Source organism: Orussus abietinus, unplaced genomic scaffold (genome assembly GCF_000612105.2).
Source record: "Orussus abietinus isolate OABI.00-Male unplaced genomic scaffold, Oabi_2.0 scaffold57, whole genome shotgun sequence".
NCBI lineage: Eukaryota > Metazoa > Arthropoda > Insecta > Hymenoptera > Orussidae > Orussus > Orussus abietinus.
In genome coordinates this window covers 166,460-182,415 of record NW_019394270.1, presented here as the reverse complement: position 1 = coordinate 182,415, position 15,956 = coordinate 166,460, and the positions used below count along the sequence as shown (strand labels likewise).

Sequence of the window (15,956 nt, the reverse complement as noted above, 5' to 3'; positions counted from 1 at the left end):
CATCCCCCAAACATCGCATCATTTCATAGCTACCGGATCCAACCAAATGAAACCAACTAGTTTCTGAAAGACAGAAAAAACTAGGATAAATAAATCATTTCTCGACCCCTACCAGAAAGACAGGCTTCCATTCTACCGAAGAAAAGGAACCGCGATTCCAGCGTCCTTAATCGAGATTTCAGGATGGCTTAATCGGTTCTTGAATCACCGGATATTCCTATAACAAAACTTGGAAAATTCAACAAAAAATCTATCATACTTTTGCATTTACCATTTCACCAGACACCACTGCCCCAGCCCCCACCTCATCAACAGTAGCACCAGGTGTATCTTTACCATCCCCCAACCATCGCATCATTTTACAGCTACCAGATCCAACCAAATGAAACCAACTAGTTTCTGAAAGACAGAAAAAACTAGGATAAATAAATCATTTCTCGACCCTCACCAGAAAGACTGGCTTCCATTCTACCGAAGAAAAGGAACCGCGGTTCCAGCGTCCTTAATCGAGATTTCAGGATGCCGCAGCCGGTCTCGAGCCACCGGATGTCCCTGTAGAGTTGGAGGAGTCCTTTCTCGGGCGACTCTTGTCCTTCGACCCTCCCCCAAAAATCCGAGTTAACCCTTCGCTCGCTCGTGCTCATCCCGCTCCCGCCGGCCATACGGCCCCGCTCCCCAAGCCCTTTTCGACGCGTTTTTGTCGGATTTTTTGTTGCCGGACGAGTCGCAGCCCAATTAGAATCGTCCCATTGTCCGGCCACGTGGTGCGCACGAGCCAACCGCTGCTCCGCGTGCGTGCGATCAGGTAAAACGCGTGCGATGATGGCCCGCACGCACAGGGGTGCCCGATCGCTCGCCCGGTAAACGAGATGCATCCCCGTAATGTATCCACGTGTCCGGAACGTGTCCCTGCTTCTTCTGAATTCTGTAGCGGTGTCCGATGCACCTGTTCTTCGTTCTTGTAATCGGTTAATTGTCAAGGGATCGGGATAAGACCAGGGTCTTAATGTGGGATTGGAGACGTGGGCTGAGGATCTAAAAAGTGATCGAAAAGGTAAATTACATTAATTGCGCTACTGTGGGGCTTTGGATGCTGATGAGCATTAAATAGAGATGATATCAAAGGGTGATAGAAGGGACCAGCTGGGTTTTTTATGTTTTGGGCGTCTGAAAGAGTTTCATGGTTTTATTTTTCAAGGGTTTAGAGTGAATTTAATTAAGAGTTTAAAGTAAAGTGGAAGAAATTTGCAGGTTAGGACTGATAGAGGGGAGGATACCAAAGGGTGAGAGGTGGATCAAGTTAGGTTTGTGGTATCTTGCTGGTCTTACGTTACGATCGGTATTACGATTTCTTCATTGCGCGATACAAGAGTTTGCAGAGAATTTCAATTCAAGGAGGTTAAAATGGAGGGAAAAGGGGATGCATGGTTTTTAAGGTTACGTCTCAACCATTCGTTTTAAGGGATGATGTTCTGAAACTCCAGAAGTGTTAGATCGTATTTTTAACACTAATCGTTACTAATTCCGGTGTTATCGAGGTATTCGGCTGCATCCTAGAGGGTGGAGGAAGAAATATGACATAATAAGGGATAATTATTTTGAATCTCCAGCCGAAAGAACAGACTTCGCAATCAACCCACTTCCTTCTAGTGATATCGGAATATTTAAGCGAATTAGTTAACGCCTCGCAAATATCATTCAAGGGATGGTCTTCGAGGGTGGAGAATACGTTTTCCGAGGAAAAAGATTTCGGCTTGGAGGAAGGAAAAGGGAGAGACGCGCACCTCCGGAAGGCAGATTGGAGGAACCGTCGGAGACGTCGCCGGGGACACGCGCGAGGGTGGGAAACGGTAATCCCCCGAAATTGACACCCGGTCGGTCCCGGTGAGATGCAGATTTGATCTATCTGTCACGTTTGTCTGGAATATTAATTTTCACGGCATGTTTCCCCGGTTTCCTGCCTCTTTATGGTTTCTTTCCGACCCCTCGGCCGAGGACCACCCGAGGATCGCCGGAGGCGAGCGGAGAATTGCTTGCGAATTGCCCTGCTCCGATCCCTGCTTTCCTCTCAACTTTTCCACCCTTCCTCCACGTCCGTCCTACCACTTCGTGCATACTGTCGATTTGTCGGAATCACTCGTCCCGGTCAAGTTGCAACAATTTTTTATTCGATTAGACGGTACACCTCCGTAATCTAAAATCAAACCGAGGGCATCCGAGTTTGCTCCACAATTTCTGTCGCAAAGTTTCCCACTTCAAAGGGTGAAATTTAGCAGGAGGTGAACAAGCATTCTTCATTCGATTAACCAGTACTTCACCATTATGGAGATAAAAAGCCTTACCTCGAAATTAAATAATTACACCGAACTTTGCTTGCCAGTTTTCTTGTATAAAATATTTTGAACCAAGTGAAATTTAATTGCGGATTGATACTTTATAATCTGATTAACGAAGACACCGTCATTACGACGATAAAAATCCCGGCCTCGAAATGAACGATGCACTCGACTCTGCTTCACAATTTACTTTCATAAAATTTCCCACGTAAAGTGGTGAAATTTAGCAGTAGACGCACAATTTTTAATTTGAATAGCGAGTACATCGCCACTATGACGATAAGAATCCTAACTTCGGAATAAATATTACATTGGTCTTACTGTCTACAATTTTCATTCATAAAATCTCCCACGTCAAGTAGCGAAATTTAGCAGGAGGTGCACGAGAATTCCTTTGATTAGCGAGTACGTCGCCATTACAGCGATAAAAATCTTAATCTCTAAATGAATATTAAACAGAACTCTCCTGCTCAATTATCTTCAATAAAATATTCTCCTCAAAGTAGCGAAATTTATCAGTCCATGCCCAAGAAATACCCTTACTCCGCGAAATATGATTTCTGTGCAATTGCTAATTGCACTTTGTTGTTGCATTGAAGCGGCCTTATTAAACTCATGCTTGCAGGTTATGTTCCTCGAGGAGAGTAATGATAAATCATTGAGAACGTATAAATCATTTTACTTTAATTGTTACCCGACCTTCTATTCACGTATCATCCGTGACACAGAATGTGAGGGGCTTGAACCATTAATCACTGTAATAAACCCTGGATTAAAAACCCCCATTTTATTATTCTAAAATTTAAGTTTGTTTCAGTAAACCCCCTTATTAATAATTATTTCTCCAGTAAATATAAAGCATGGCTTATATTTACATCCTACGAAAATGCTAGGGAACTCTTCCTCCGAATTCCTTTTTAAGTTTCCGCCGACGCGCCTCGTAGTGCAGCCTTCACTTCACTTCAACGTTTAATAATTATTTCTCTAGTAAATATAAATCATAGCTTACAATTATGTTCAACGAAAATGCTAAGGATCTATTCATTCGAATTCCTTTTTAATTTCCGCCGACGCGCCTCGTGGTGCAGCCTTCACTTCACCGTTTAATAATTATTTCTCTAGTAAATGTAAATCATGACTTATATTTATATCCTACAAAAATGGTAGGGATCTGTTCATTCAAATTCTTTTTTAAGTTCCCGCCGACGCGCCTCGTAGTGCAGCCTTCACTTCACATCAATGTTTAATAATTATTTCTCTAGTAAATATAAATCATGACTTACATTTATGTTCAACGAATATGCTAGGGATCTGTTCATTCGAATTCCTTTTTAATTTCCGCCGATGCGCCTCGTGGTGCACCCTTCACTTCACTTCAACGTTTAATAAATATTTCCCTAGTAAATATAAATCATAGCTTACAATTATATTCAACGAAAATGCTAGGGATCTGTTCATTCGAATTCCTTTTTAAGTTCCCGCCAACGCGCCTCGTGGTGCAGCCTTCACTTCACTTCAACGTTTAGCACGTGAATAACTTCAACATGCTAACAAGTCGATCCCCAGCAGTGTCACCCAGTAACGCAATATGGTCCTTCCTGAAGGTTTATAAGCGAAATAAGGCAAAGGGACTGTCTTTTACACATATTGCCCACGACGTGGCCCGACAGAACATCGAAGTTCGATTCCGAGTTGGCTTGTGGTCAGGAGAGCTCGACATAAGGGATTCCAAGAGCCGCTTGACCAATCGCGAGACACCAACTTTGACCACAAAGGAGAACGTTATGTCGGGCCTAGACTATTTGTCCGTCTCGCAGAAAAAGAAAATCGGATGCATTATGTATATTCGCGGTGCATACGTATTGCTGTTCCTTCGAGGCGCCATTCATTTCAAGTACGTAGGTGCACCGGATGCTCGGAGCACAAAATGAACATACTGACGTGCAAGACAAAAGTGTCCTCAAAACGCACCATCCATATTTCTGAGATGATCCGAAGTGCAATCTGATTCCAAAATCCGGAGCCGGAAATTGTTATCACTTTTGAGATGGCATAGTCTTACACCTACATTTTTTTCAATTAATCTCACTTCATAATCTTGTTAAGGTGATATGAAAGTGGGGTCTAAAAGGTCTCGTTTATAAAAATTTCCCCCAAACTGGATATCTCGAATCGTTTGATATTTTACCTCGTGAACATCAACGCCTTAAGGAAGGTCCTGATCTCCATGAAATAACAAATTTTTTATTTCTTTACATATACTTTTGTAAGTTTTATACAAAATTAAATTTCAGGCATGTTAGGACCTTTTCTAGAGTCCTGATATTCATGTGGCAAAATTTCAAACGATTCGATACATCCAGTGCGGAGAAAATTTGCATAAATGATTGGCCCCTCGGATGCCACTTTCATGTCACCTTAACCAAAATAAAATAGAGTTGCAGAAAAATAACGGTTGAAAAAAAAACAGCACGGTTAGACGAATGGACGAACGATTTTGGAATAAGTACTTAATATATACATTTTTGTGAAGGATATTAATATTTTTATTTATTCTTCCAATGAAGTTAATAGAGAATAGCCGTGTCCGCGTTGCGCGATATTATGGAGGTATCTGTACAAAACTTGAAAAGTCAGTAACTAACCAATTACTCGATCGGCTCAAAAACAAATCACGGTTCAAACGCCGATTGAACCTCGTATCAAAAATCCCGGATTGAAAATCTCCCGCGAGTTACCTGGTCGGATGATGCATGCCGCATGTTCCCTTTTAACTGCAACCCTTCCCGGACACAAAGTGCATACGTCGCATACGTTAGCTAATCGATATTTTAATATTGTCACGTCAACGGATTAAAGGCCTTTGTCGTAAATGGTCACGGGACCGAAATCCGAAGCTCGCCGAGCCGTTTGTGATAATGCGCGTCCACCGCATGAATTCTGATAATGCCGACAGGTAGGCAGGAATTACACTAAAAAATCCATAACATCGGAAACTGCAAGTACTCCTACCTCGAGCATAAACATAAAATGCAGAAAGCCAATACCGCTCCGTTTATAAATCCTTTAATATTCCAAGTAACTCAATTCTTTTAATTTTAAACCCGCTACATTGTTATATCGAAATTCGATTTTGGTGAATAAAGTACTGCATTGATAAAATCGTAAATAAATTCGTCGATTTAGGGTCGAAGTGTCGTGATATTTATCCGCGGAAAGAATGCTACCTGAAGTTATACAAATTGCCGGGTAAAATCTACGGTTTTATCGGCGCGATCCATCGAAACGCGGATGCATTCGATTTAACTTGGCCGACAAAGTTGTCTCTGAAAAGCGTCACGCTACTTTGTCTAATCTAAAATTGCTGCGAGGTAGCTCGAAACTAGTTGAAAACGCAGGGCCGTTTATGTATTATTGGAAAAGTTTAGACATTCTGGTAGAGCGGTTTGCAAGGGCGAGGGTCGAGTTATACGAGTCGTCGAACTGCCCCCGGAAACCGGCCACTTGAGAACTACCCCTTCGGCGCCGCGAAGGGGTACGAAGTCTTGCGTGAAGAAGATCCAAAAGGAGTATCCGGAAGATGACCAGGGCCCGATTCACTGTTAAACAATGCCCTTCCGAGCGATTTCATCGTAAACGCCGAGGAGCGCCAATTTGTCGGGCAATTTCTGGGGAAGATCGGTCGGTCACTTTTGCGACTGCAGCCCTCAAAATGAGCACGTTAGAATGTCTGAAGGATGCTGCCTTTTTTCACCCCAAACTGCCTTTCGAGTTTCAAGGATCTGGTGTCGCCGGTTTCTGAGTTTCACCTTGTTGATAGGATTTTTTCTTCCTTTCCCAGATTTCACTTTATTTCAATTAATATTCGCTTCATCTATTTGGAGCTGAATCTGCAGATTTCACGAGAATCGCCAAGAGACTTGTCATGGACGCTGGTTTATTCTAATAACGCCAGAAAATTACCACTTTCTGTGGCTATCTGAATTCTTTTTATTCTCCAGTATAAACTCTCGAGTGAGATTTATCGAACGATTTTTGCTGAACGTAAGTTGTGTTCTTCACTTCGGCCTTGAGGATAGGAACGTAAGAATGGTCTGTGAAGTACTAGTTTTTCATCGCCAAGTATTTTCCCACATTTCAGGTCGGTAGACTCACCTCGTCAAGGAAAAGTTCATTACTGCGATTGAGTTCTTTTCTTAGCACTGGGGAATTAAGTCAGTTTACGTCGACGTCTTACTAAGGTGCATACCCACAATGTCTATACGTGGACTATAAATGAACTGAAAGACACGAATCAAAATGTAGTGTTCACGGTCATTGTAATTTCTAAGACCTTACATACATCCAAGACCTCATGTTGTTGTAACCGTACTTCAATTTTGTAAAAATTGCCTTGGAAAGTACCTCATTGGAAATTACAAACTCCAACGATAGGGAGAAGTCAGGGATAAACCCTGATCTCTTATAAACCAGCTCTGTAAAATATCGATATTACAACTCTATATTTTTAATAACATACACGCAACGCGATACAAAACACTTGTACTTCCCCAGGATTTATTAAACGATACAGAAAGTTATTGCGGTTTTTGCTATTTAAGATTTGACACTTTACCTTTAAATAAAGTCGTTGCTTCTTTAAATCATTGTTACGTACCATTTTAAGGCGCAAGCTTCGCTCTCCATTTCCATAACAATTATTGTATTCTAAATGTTATAATAACACCTTTAAGTAGTCGTTGTCAATGGTCGTTCAGAACGCTCTTGATCTTCAAGACTCTCGTCTCCACCATGGAACTTTTGAAACCATCATTGCGCTGTATATTTGTTAACGGTCCCCAGACCAAGTGAATTGTTAATACTTTGAGCCACTACAACTGCCTTAGGGTCCATTTTCAACTGGTACGAGAACGTTAAGCTTGTGTTGAATTAGCTCCCCCCCACCCATCTCTCATTAAACGGTATAAATAAAACAGAAAATAATATCTAAACCATAGTTACTGCCATCAAAGTATCAAAGTCTGCGCTTTAAACTAATATATAACATGAACACTCTGATAAAAATCGATGGAAATTTACGTATTATACATTATAACATATCTCATAACTGAAGCTTTACCCAGAAAAACGTAAAATGTAAAAATTGCGAAAATGAATTTTTACTTGAATTAAATGTAATGTGATATTACAGAGACGATGGAATTTTCCTGCAATTTATTGTGGCACCGAGATAACCAGCGATTGAGTACGTAAATTGACATGAGCATTTTTATCAGGGCATAGAAGAGATACGTCATTATTTGAAACCACCGTGTCAAATCTAAGACAGCGAAAAGTGCAATAACTTTCCGTACAACCTAGGGGAATTCTTTGGAAGGCACTTTATCAGAAATGACGAACTTGAATGATATAGTGCGAAGTCAGGGATGAGCACTGATCCCCCAAAGACCAGCTCTTGGGCACCATCAGCGGGACCATCTCGCAGCCCGCAATCGGTTATAAAATACTGCCCTGTGGCTGGAAATATTTTTTACCATGGACTTTCTCGGTGGAATGAGTCAACTCCTCGTAGGATGATTTTCCACGGGGCGTCCACGTCGCGGTGCCCCCAAGAAGTAATCCTAACGGATGGCCACCCGCGCAGTTTGCATATGAAAAGCCGCCCGGCTGTGAATCAATATACCTTTATGTGGGTACTTGGCTTATCTTCTCGCACCCTTCGACGCCCTTACGACTCCAGGGCACGGAAGTCGACAATATTTTCGACTTCCTGGCAAAAACCGGGGTCGAGCCCAGCAAGGAGTCCAACGGGAAGCGACGATGGTCCCGGAAAGGGCGATGGTCACGCCTCGAAATTCGACCAAACTCGTTTTCGAGCTGACTCGCAGCTTCGAGACGAGAAGTCGGTCTAAGGACTATTTGTGGTTTCTTACTTGGTCGGCAGAAACTGTCTTTACTGACTCATGACAGACCTATGGTCCTCCCGAATCAGTGAGTCATCTCCCCCTGGAAGGTGATGGGCTCTTTCGAAACGGTTTCCGAAACGGCCCGAGGAAGTTCCTACGCCTCTTTTTCGAACCACTCGTGGGAATCCCGAAAGATGACGGCCCACTTTTCGGCTTTTGCGGGGGAATGAGAAGAAACCGAGTTAATTGGGGAGAGCACTTTTAACCGCGAATTCTTGAGAATGTGGCCAACTTTCTGGGAGCTTTCGGTAGATTCGGTTCTTTTCTGTTTCGGGGAGAGACGATGAAGCTCGTGGGCGAAGCAGAGGTAAAAGTACAAAATTATACAAAAATGAAATTAGGGAATGTCTTGCTTTCTGTAAGCGTCACGAAGTACGCGTAAGGTCCAAATTGTCATAGTAATGGATATTAGAAAAAAACATTTCTGCACACTGTTTACGTTACATAAATGTTCAAACTGTGTCGAAATTAAAGCTTCCTTTAATCGTGACCTTACGTAAAACTGAAACGAAATCTCTATCGACTAAACATCTAATTTCAATTAATATTAAATAGGCTCAAGTACGTTTCAAGAAGAGAAACATACCGATCAAAGATGTACTCAAAATTGACTGTACTCCCTGATGCCATAAAAGCCGGAAAACTTGAAATAGTCGAATAAACACCCTGTTTACAGCTTAACGTACCTAAAAGCGAGCTTCCTTTTATATTTGAATCGACCTCCAGAAACCAAATCTTAATTAGAAATATCTTAACATAATTTTTCCTCGGATGAGGGCCAAATTTCTGCTTTTACCATGTTACTCTTTTATTTCCCCGTCCAGAGGGTGCAATGAAATTGATAACTAGCCGAAAGCACCCCTTTTCGCAGATTAATTCCGCCAGGGGTGGGACTCGGGGGAAAAAGCGCGTCTTCTTCTTTAAGTCCCGCGAGATCGAAGCTTTCCTTTCGCCGCGGTGACGATAAATCCTCCTCGAAACATCCCGACGAAATTCCCGTAGAGTTGCGTCTTAGTGATGCCTCGGCTTTAAGGCCATCTCAGACAACAAAGATTTTTTATCCGCCTACAGTCAGCCTCCGACTGCCATTTAATTAGGATCGCTTTATTTCGTTACAGCCCTTTGTCTCCTATGGACTCTTTTCTCCCTCCACCTTTCGGCTCTCCTCTTCTCCCTCTCGTTCGCGACCATAAAATGTCCTGCGATATGCGACGTATGCGTGTAATCAGCATGACCAGATTTTTCCATCACTCGTGATAAACTCACTTTGTTAATCATTTCCATCATTTCAAATCTTTCGATGTTTCCACTTACGGAATTAAATATTTTCCGAAATTCTTCCCCAAAAAACCCCCGAATAAAGTGTCTCTGTTTTCATTACGGTATTAATTCTAATTGAATATTTTGTCAGAATTCCTTCGAGGGTCTGAGAAAAGTGGACATTGCCCAGATAGACAAAGTGATGCTAAATTTGCATCAAATTTTTCCTCATAAGAGATCATTAAGTAAGTCACGAGGGTGTCGCTTATGAGTTTTGGAACTCATATCTGCAGTCCACAATGACGAACGAAAAGTACTTAAGTATGAAACAAAGTTAAGTACACGCAATGTTTCTACGCATATGTCCAGCTGAATTTATCTGACACATTGCCGGTAAATAATTGCAGCTTCTGTAGCTCATATTTGAGCCATGGCGTGACAAGTGTACCGCAAATTTTTCTTCATACTTACTGTGCAATATGCGTAAACATATTGCAGACATTTCATGTAGCAAATGGTCTGCAAATTGTTTGTAAATCGATTTTCCTCGCTATACGATGATCACGAATTTCAATCTAAGATTCACCCGAAATCCTTTGTTCCGCCTCGAGGGATGCTTAAAGTAATAGTTTACGCTCCGAACTTAATAAATTCTAACGCCATCGTGATAGTCCGTATCTTAACTGCCTAGATAATATTTGGCTGAATAACTTAGGCTCACTTTTTACGCGATAGGCTGATTTTCCGGCGAGATTGCCCCGTTCGATACGTCATTCCCCATGAAAACGCGACCGGAGTGCGTCGAGGTCGAATCGAAAAGCGGCCGACAAAAGAAAACGCCGGCAGTAAGTAACCTCGACGACTCTGGCTATTCCTCGGAGGGTTTATGAACGGCTAGTTTTTCACTCGGAGTGCATCTCTTTTCGCCTTTGGCTTATCGACGATCTCATCGATAATCGGTCGGCCGTGTTTACTTTGCCGGGATATTTTTTGTGCCATCCTGCATAATCGACGTTTACGATTTAACAATCGGGGAAAATGATACGCTCGACCGTTAAGTTAAAAATCGAGGACGTCGACTCGGCACTTTCTTGCGGCTCTTTTTTGCAATGCGAGGGTGCAATTATCATATTGGTGATGTAGCTTTGTCTGACAGACTCAAGATGTTCATAGTGACTGGGTTAATCGGTGATTGATTCGAGCTGGGAGTATATATTTGATGTGTCAATGGAAATAGAGATCAAAATTGTGCCTGAAGAGAACACTTGGAGCGCGCGGATGACTTCGTTTCGATTCTCCGTAATGGTTAATAGGTACTTTATATCTTACATTTACGAATGCATGCGAAATAAATCGAGGTCGAATCGAAAAGCGGCCGACAAAAGAAAGCGCCGGCAGTAAGTAACCTCGGCGACTCTGGCTATTCCTCGGAGGGTTTATGACTCCCGCAATGGCGAAAATCAGGGCGCGAGGGGACACGCTGGTCGAGAATTACGAGGCGTCGAGAATATGCTCCTCGCGGTCCTCTCGAGGCGAAGAGGGTGGCCAGAGAACACATGGCGGCGTCTCGCTCCTTTCCGGCGTCCAGGGGAGCCTCGGCGGAATTAATAAAATCCCGGGGAACCGCCACCCCGGGGTCCATGGGGCGTGAAAAATGGCTCCGAGGATCCGATATTCCGGGATTAAAAACATTGAAATTCAAAACCAAGCTCCCCGGCCAAGGCACGGGAAGTCGTTAAGGGTCAGTTTCGGGAGCCACCCCTCGATTATCGGCGGACGATATTATTTTTTTTTTTTTTCTCTTTTCTGAGCCACCCCTCCGCAGATCGCGGCCGCAATTTGACGCAGGCGTGCCGTTTGAATTCGAAATTCCGCCCGCGGACGGAGAAATCCGGGGACCGGGGACAGAGACAAAGGATCGGACCGAGGGGGAGGAAAAGTCTCGGGGACGTGGAAATTGAAAATTAAGGGGCTGGACGCCCGGAGGGGCGCGATACGTTTTTACGACTTGCGCACCCCCCGACGTATGCTCGACGACGCCGCGACGAATCGCGACGCTCCTCTTCGGCCGATTAATCTCGCCGATTTTCAACGGGACGACCGATGCCCAATATCGACGTGTTATCGCCCTAATCGCCGGCTCGTTATGAGCACGCGGGATTTGCGGGTTCAGCGAGTCCGGGAAATGAAACGCTGCGTTACGTTGGATTCATTGTCTAACATCTAGCACCTTGGAACAAGTTGCACCGTGGAGGTGAAGATTAGGCGACGTGGATTGACTACCCTGACCTGGATAACCCTGGCCACTTTATACCGTCCACGTTTCTTGTTTATGAAACTTTAGGGGTGGAAGCGCAACGTACATCTGGGAAACGGACGCGACAGCTGCCCTTTAAATCTTTCTTTCGTGCATTTCGTTTTCTGCGATTTTTCTTCAAGCACCGTTTTTGAGCCTCGCTTTGTTTAACATGAATTAAGTTCTAGTCTAGACCTATAAGTGGAAGAAATATTTTATATCTGCCACTTTTAAGGTGACATGAAAGCGGCATCGACATAGTATCGTTTATGAAACTTCTCTCCGAACTGGGTGTACCGAATCGTTCCAAATGTTACAATGTAAATATGGAGGCGTTAAGGAGTTCCTGACAGCCATGAAATTTAAATTTTATCACATTTCTTTATAGATAATTTTAACACTGTAAGAAATGAAATCACATGGGTGTCGGGATCTTCCTTACAGCCTTTAAGTTCGCGTTGTCAAGTTTGAAACGATTCGGTACACCCACTTCGGAGAAAAGTTCCATAAACGATTGACTCCTCAGATGCCACTTTCACATCCCCCTTAAGGTCTGAAGAAACTGCAATTGTATCAAAGTTACCCTTCTTTGTATTACTTCGGAACGAATTTATTAAATGATAAGATGCACTTTAATGGAGAATGCATCGAAATGACAAAACGTCAACCCAGCTAAACTCTTCGTCCGCGGTTTCTGTTTCAGAACCAAGATGGCTGCAATGCTCCCAATGCTCGCGTCGACCAACCTCGGCCTGGGAGCTGCTGCAACACGTGCAGAGCGTGCACGGGGCGCGGCTCTATACCTCGTCCTCGTCCTCGGGGAACTCGACGTCGAACACGCCGGCGCCGAGTCCGCCGACGCCGACGCCGACGCACGTCCACCACCTGAGTCCGCCGAACCACCTGAACCTGAGCGGCAAGTCGACCGGGAGTTCCTCGGCGGCGAACTCCTCGGGAGGGACGAATTCGAGCGGGAGCAGCGGAGGACGACAACTGCAGTCCTCGGCGACGCTGGTCGGAGACCCTCTGCACAGTTTCCTGAGAGTGCCGCCACACCTGGAGCGGACATTTCCACCCATGTTCAGGCCAGACTTCCTGGCACTGAACCCCCTGGCGGCTAGTTATCGGGGTCTACAGGACCTGCAAACCGCCACCAGGAGCCTCCAGAACCTGGGGGACCCACTGCGCGGCATGGACGGCCTAAACCTGGGGGACTCGCTAGTCAGGAGTTCTCTGGACTCGCTGAACAACGCGCGGAACCTGGCCAACCTGGCGGAGCTGTCCCATGGTCGTGGACTGCCCACCCAGGGCCATCCGCCACTCCCTCTAGAAGCTAATCTGGATTTTTACTCGGCGCGCCTAAGGAGCCTCGCTAACCCGTCCTTAGGCGCGGCTCCGAATCCCAACCCCACAAACCCTGGTCCTCAAGGCGTCCCTGGTGTCCCCGGGGTCCCCCCAGAACCACCCAGTCCGGTCGCGAACCCCCCAGCGAGCGCAGCCGCGGCGACCGTTGTCGCGTCTACCCTGGTCCATCCCCATCAGAAGGAGAACTCACCGCCCTGCTATACGCAGAGCCCCGTTGGCCACCACAACAACAACAACAACAATTCCACCGACAGTGAGAAAACTAGCCCACCCGTTGCATCGACCCCCATCATCGTGGACTCCGAGACGGTCTTTACCTGCGAGGTCTGCGACAAGAAGTTCCGCTTCCAGTCGAACCTGATGAACCACAGACGGAGCCACCAGGACAAGGACCGAGTGGCCTACCAGGAGACGGCACAGGACGCTTCCTCCCAGAGGTGCGAGGTGTGCGAGTTGGAGCTATCGAGTTTCGCGGAGCTGCGAAAGCACATGAGGAAGGAGCACCAGGATAACGTCAACGTGGCGGCCAGCCCTCAAGGTAGCGTGGAGACCGTCCCAGACGACGGCAGCAGCTGCGACGAGAACATGGACCTGGACGAGGCAGATGAAGGGGACCCGAAGGGCGGCGATGACGCCGAAGAAAACACCCCCGAGGATCTCAGCACCACCCAAGGCCAGAACAGCGAAGACGGAGGTGGCGGAGGTGGCGGTGGCGGTGGAGGCAGGTCCGAACAGAAACCCAGCCTCGTCGGGGACCTCATGGAGAAGTTCGGCCTCAGCAACATCGCGCAGTACTCCGAGGCCTACAGGCAGGCTCTTCAGGAAAACCATCGCGGGGGCTTCATCAAGACGGAGTCCCCGGCAAACAGTCTGACCAACTCTCTAAACAACAACAAGGAGAAGGACAGTGCCCTCTCGCCCACGAACTTCAACTCCGGTGCTACCCCGAACATCTTCTCCGGCCAGGGGTTCCCCAGGTCGGCAGGGCCAGACTTTGGAGGCCTCTGGTTGCCGAACCCACACTACCTGGAGAACAACGAGTTCCGAAAGGCCTCCAAAGCCACCACCTCCAGTCTCTCCCTGCAAGGTCTACCCAGCCCGCTCCTGAAGAAGGAACGCAGCGGGCGAAACGACACTTGCGAGTTCTGCGGCAAGGTTTTCAAGAACTGCTCCAACCTGACGGTCCACCGAAGGTCCCACACTGGTGAAAAGCCCTACAAATGCGACCTGTGCACCTATGCTTGTGCCCAGAGCTCGAAGTTGACGAGGCACATGAAGACGCACGGTCGCGTGGGTAAGGACACCTATAAGTGTCGGTTCTGCGAGATGCCCTTCTCTGTGCCCAGCACCCTAGAAAAGCACATGCGGAAGTGCGTGGTGGTGGTGCAGCAGGGCCCGAAGCTGGGCATCCCGTACCCGGGAAGTCAGGACGAGGACTCGTCGGTCAGTACCAAGGATACTTGATCGTGGAACGGCAGCCTGCCGCCTATACCACCGTTATGGCCGCACAGGCCGCCCTATCCGGTGTACTAGACACGTACAGCCCGGTGTACCGAGAGGACCGAGGTCCCTGAAGAAGACCCGGAAGAAGGTTCCTGAACGGCGGAAGCACGGACTCTTCAAGGAAGGCCGGGGCGGAGCCGGAACGGAAGGAGCACCAGGAAGGACCCGACCTCGTCTCCGATGGTGGAGGCGAGAGTCCTGCGGGACCAGCGACCCTGAAATGGTCAACTCAGCTGAACACTCACGGACACAGGGTCCCGATGGAGGAGCACGAAGACTTTCGTCCAAGAGACGATAACCCGGAGCCCCCCGTGGCTCCGCCTTCTCCACCCCCTGTGGGTGGGGAACCTAACCTCAAAAGATCTGCGGTCACCCCGACCGTGTATTCACACACAAAGAGACGCACTCTCGCGGCCGGGCCGAGAATCGAGTCCGGCGCGACGCCACTGTAAATCTCCTTGTACACATACCGATATACATACTATACATAGCTCCGACGGCATAGCGACTTTATTATCACATTTGAAGATTATTTATTTAATAACGACGTAACGTACCGTAATATATACATATAAATACGTGAATATACGGAGATATAAATATATAAATATTATAAATATGAACATATATATATATACATATAAATAATTATGTGTATAGGCAGCGGTCGGGCGCATCGCGGCTCGGTCGCAACTTTTCTTGTACAGTCTTTTATTTCCGTCTCACGGACCCCGCGGAAATCGATGCGATTTTTGCTGGGATCCTTCACGCTTTCCTTCCGTTCTTTTTCCAGGGAAAGCCGAGGGGAAGACGAGGAAGAGGGTGGATAGGGAGTGCGCAACCGGCGTTACACTTTTGTATATAATTAGGCTTACGTAACGTGTGTACACTCGACTGTATTGCACATCGATATTTAGACGTCGCGAGGCTCGACAAGACACATCCTATGGTCCCGGATTCTCGATGCCCACTAGCTCCTTCCCCGTTGTATAATAATAGCCTGTCGTCATTGTCATTATCGCTGTCACCCTTTCATTTTCATCGATCATCGACTCGCCGTGACTCTTCGTCGTTTCCAACTTTCTTACCGACCGTCGCGTTCTCGCCTTCCGACGATTATTCCAATTCCTGGTGTCCTTATCAACGTCATCGTCATTATCGCGAGGATCGCGGCCGTGTACAAAGCTGTACAGAGTTCACGACTTTATCGAGGCGATTGTAAGTTATTAT

General features: G+C 46.2%; 1 protein-coding gene across 1 annotated transcript in view; it reads left to right on the top strand.

Moving 5' to 3' along the window:
• The window catches only part of LOC105697090 (B-cell lymphoma/leukemia 11A), a 55,264-nt gene extending 39,935 nt beyond the window's left edge, over positions 1 to 15,329 (top strand). The window contains exon 3 of the mRNA XM_012420102.1: positions 12,562 to 15,329. Coding sequence (XP_012275525.1) covers positions 12,562 to 14,687 — 2,126 coding nt within the window. The 3' untranslated portion in view covers positions 14,688 to 15,329. The remainder of the gene's footprint in view (positions 1 to 12,561) is intronic.
• The last annotated feature ends 627 nt before the right edge of the window (positions 15,330 to 15,956 follow it).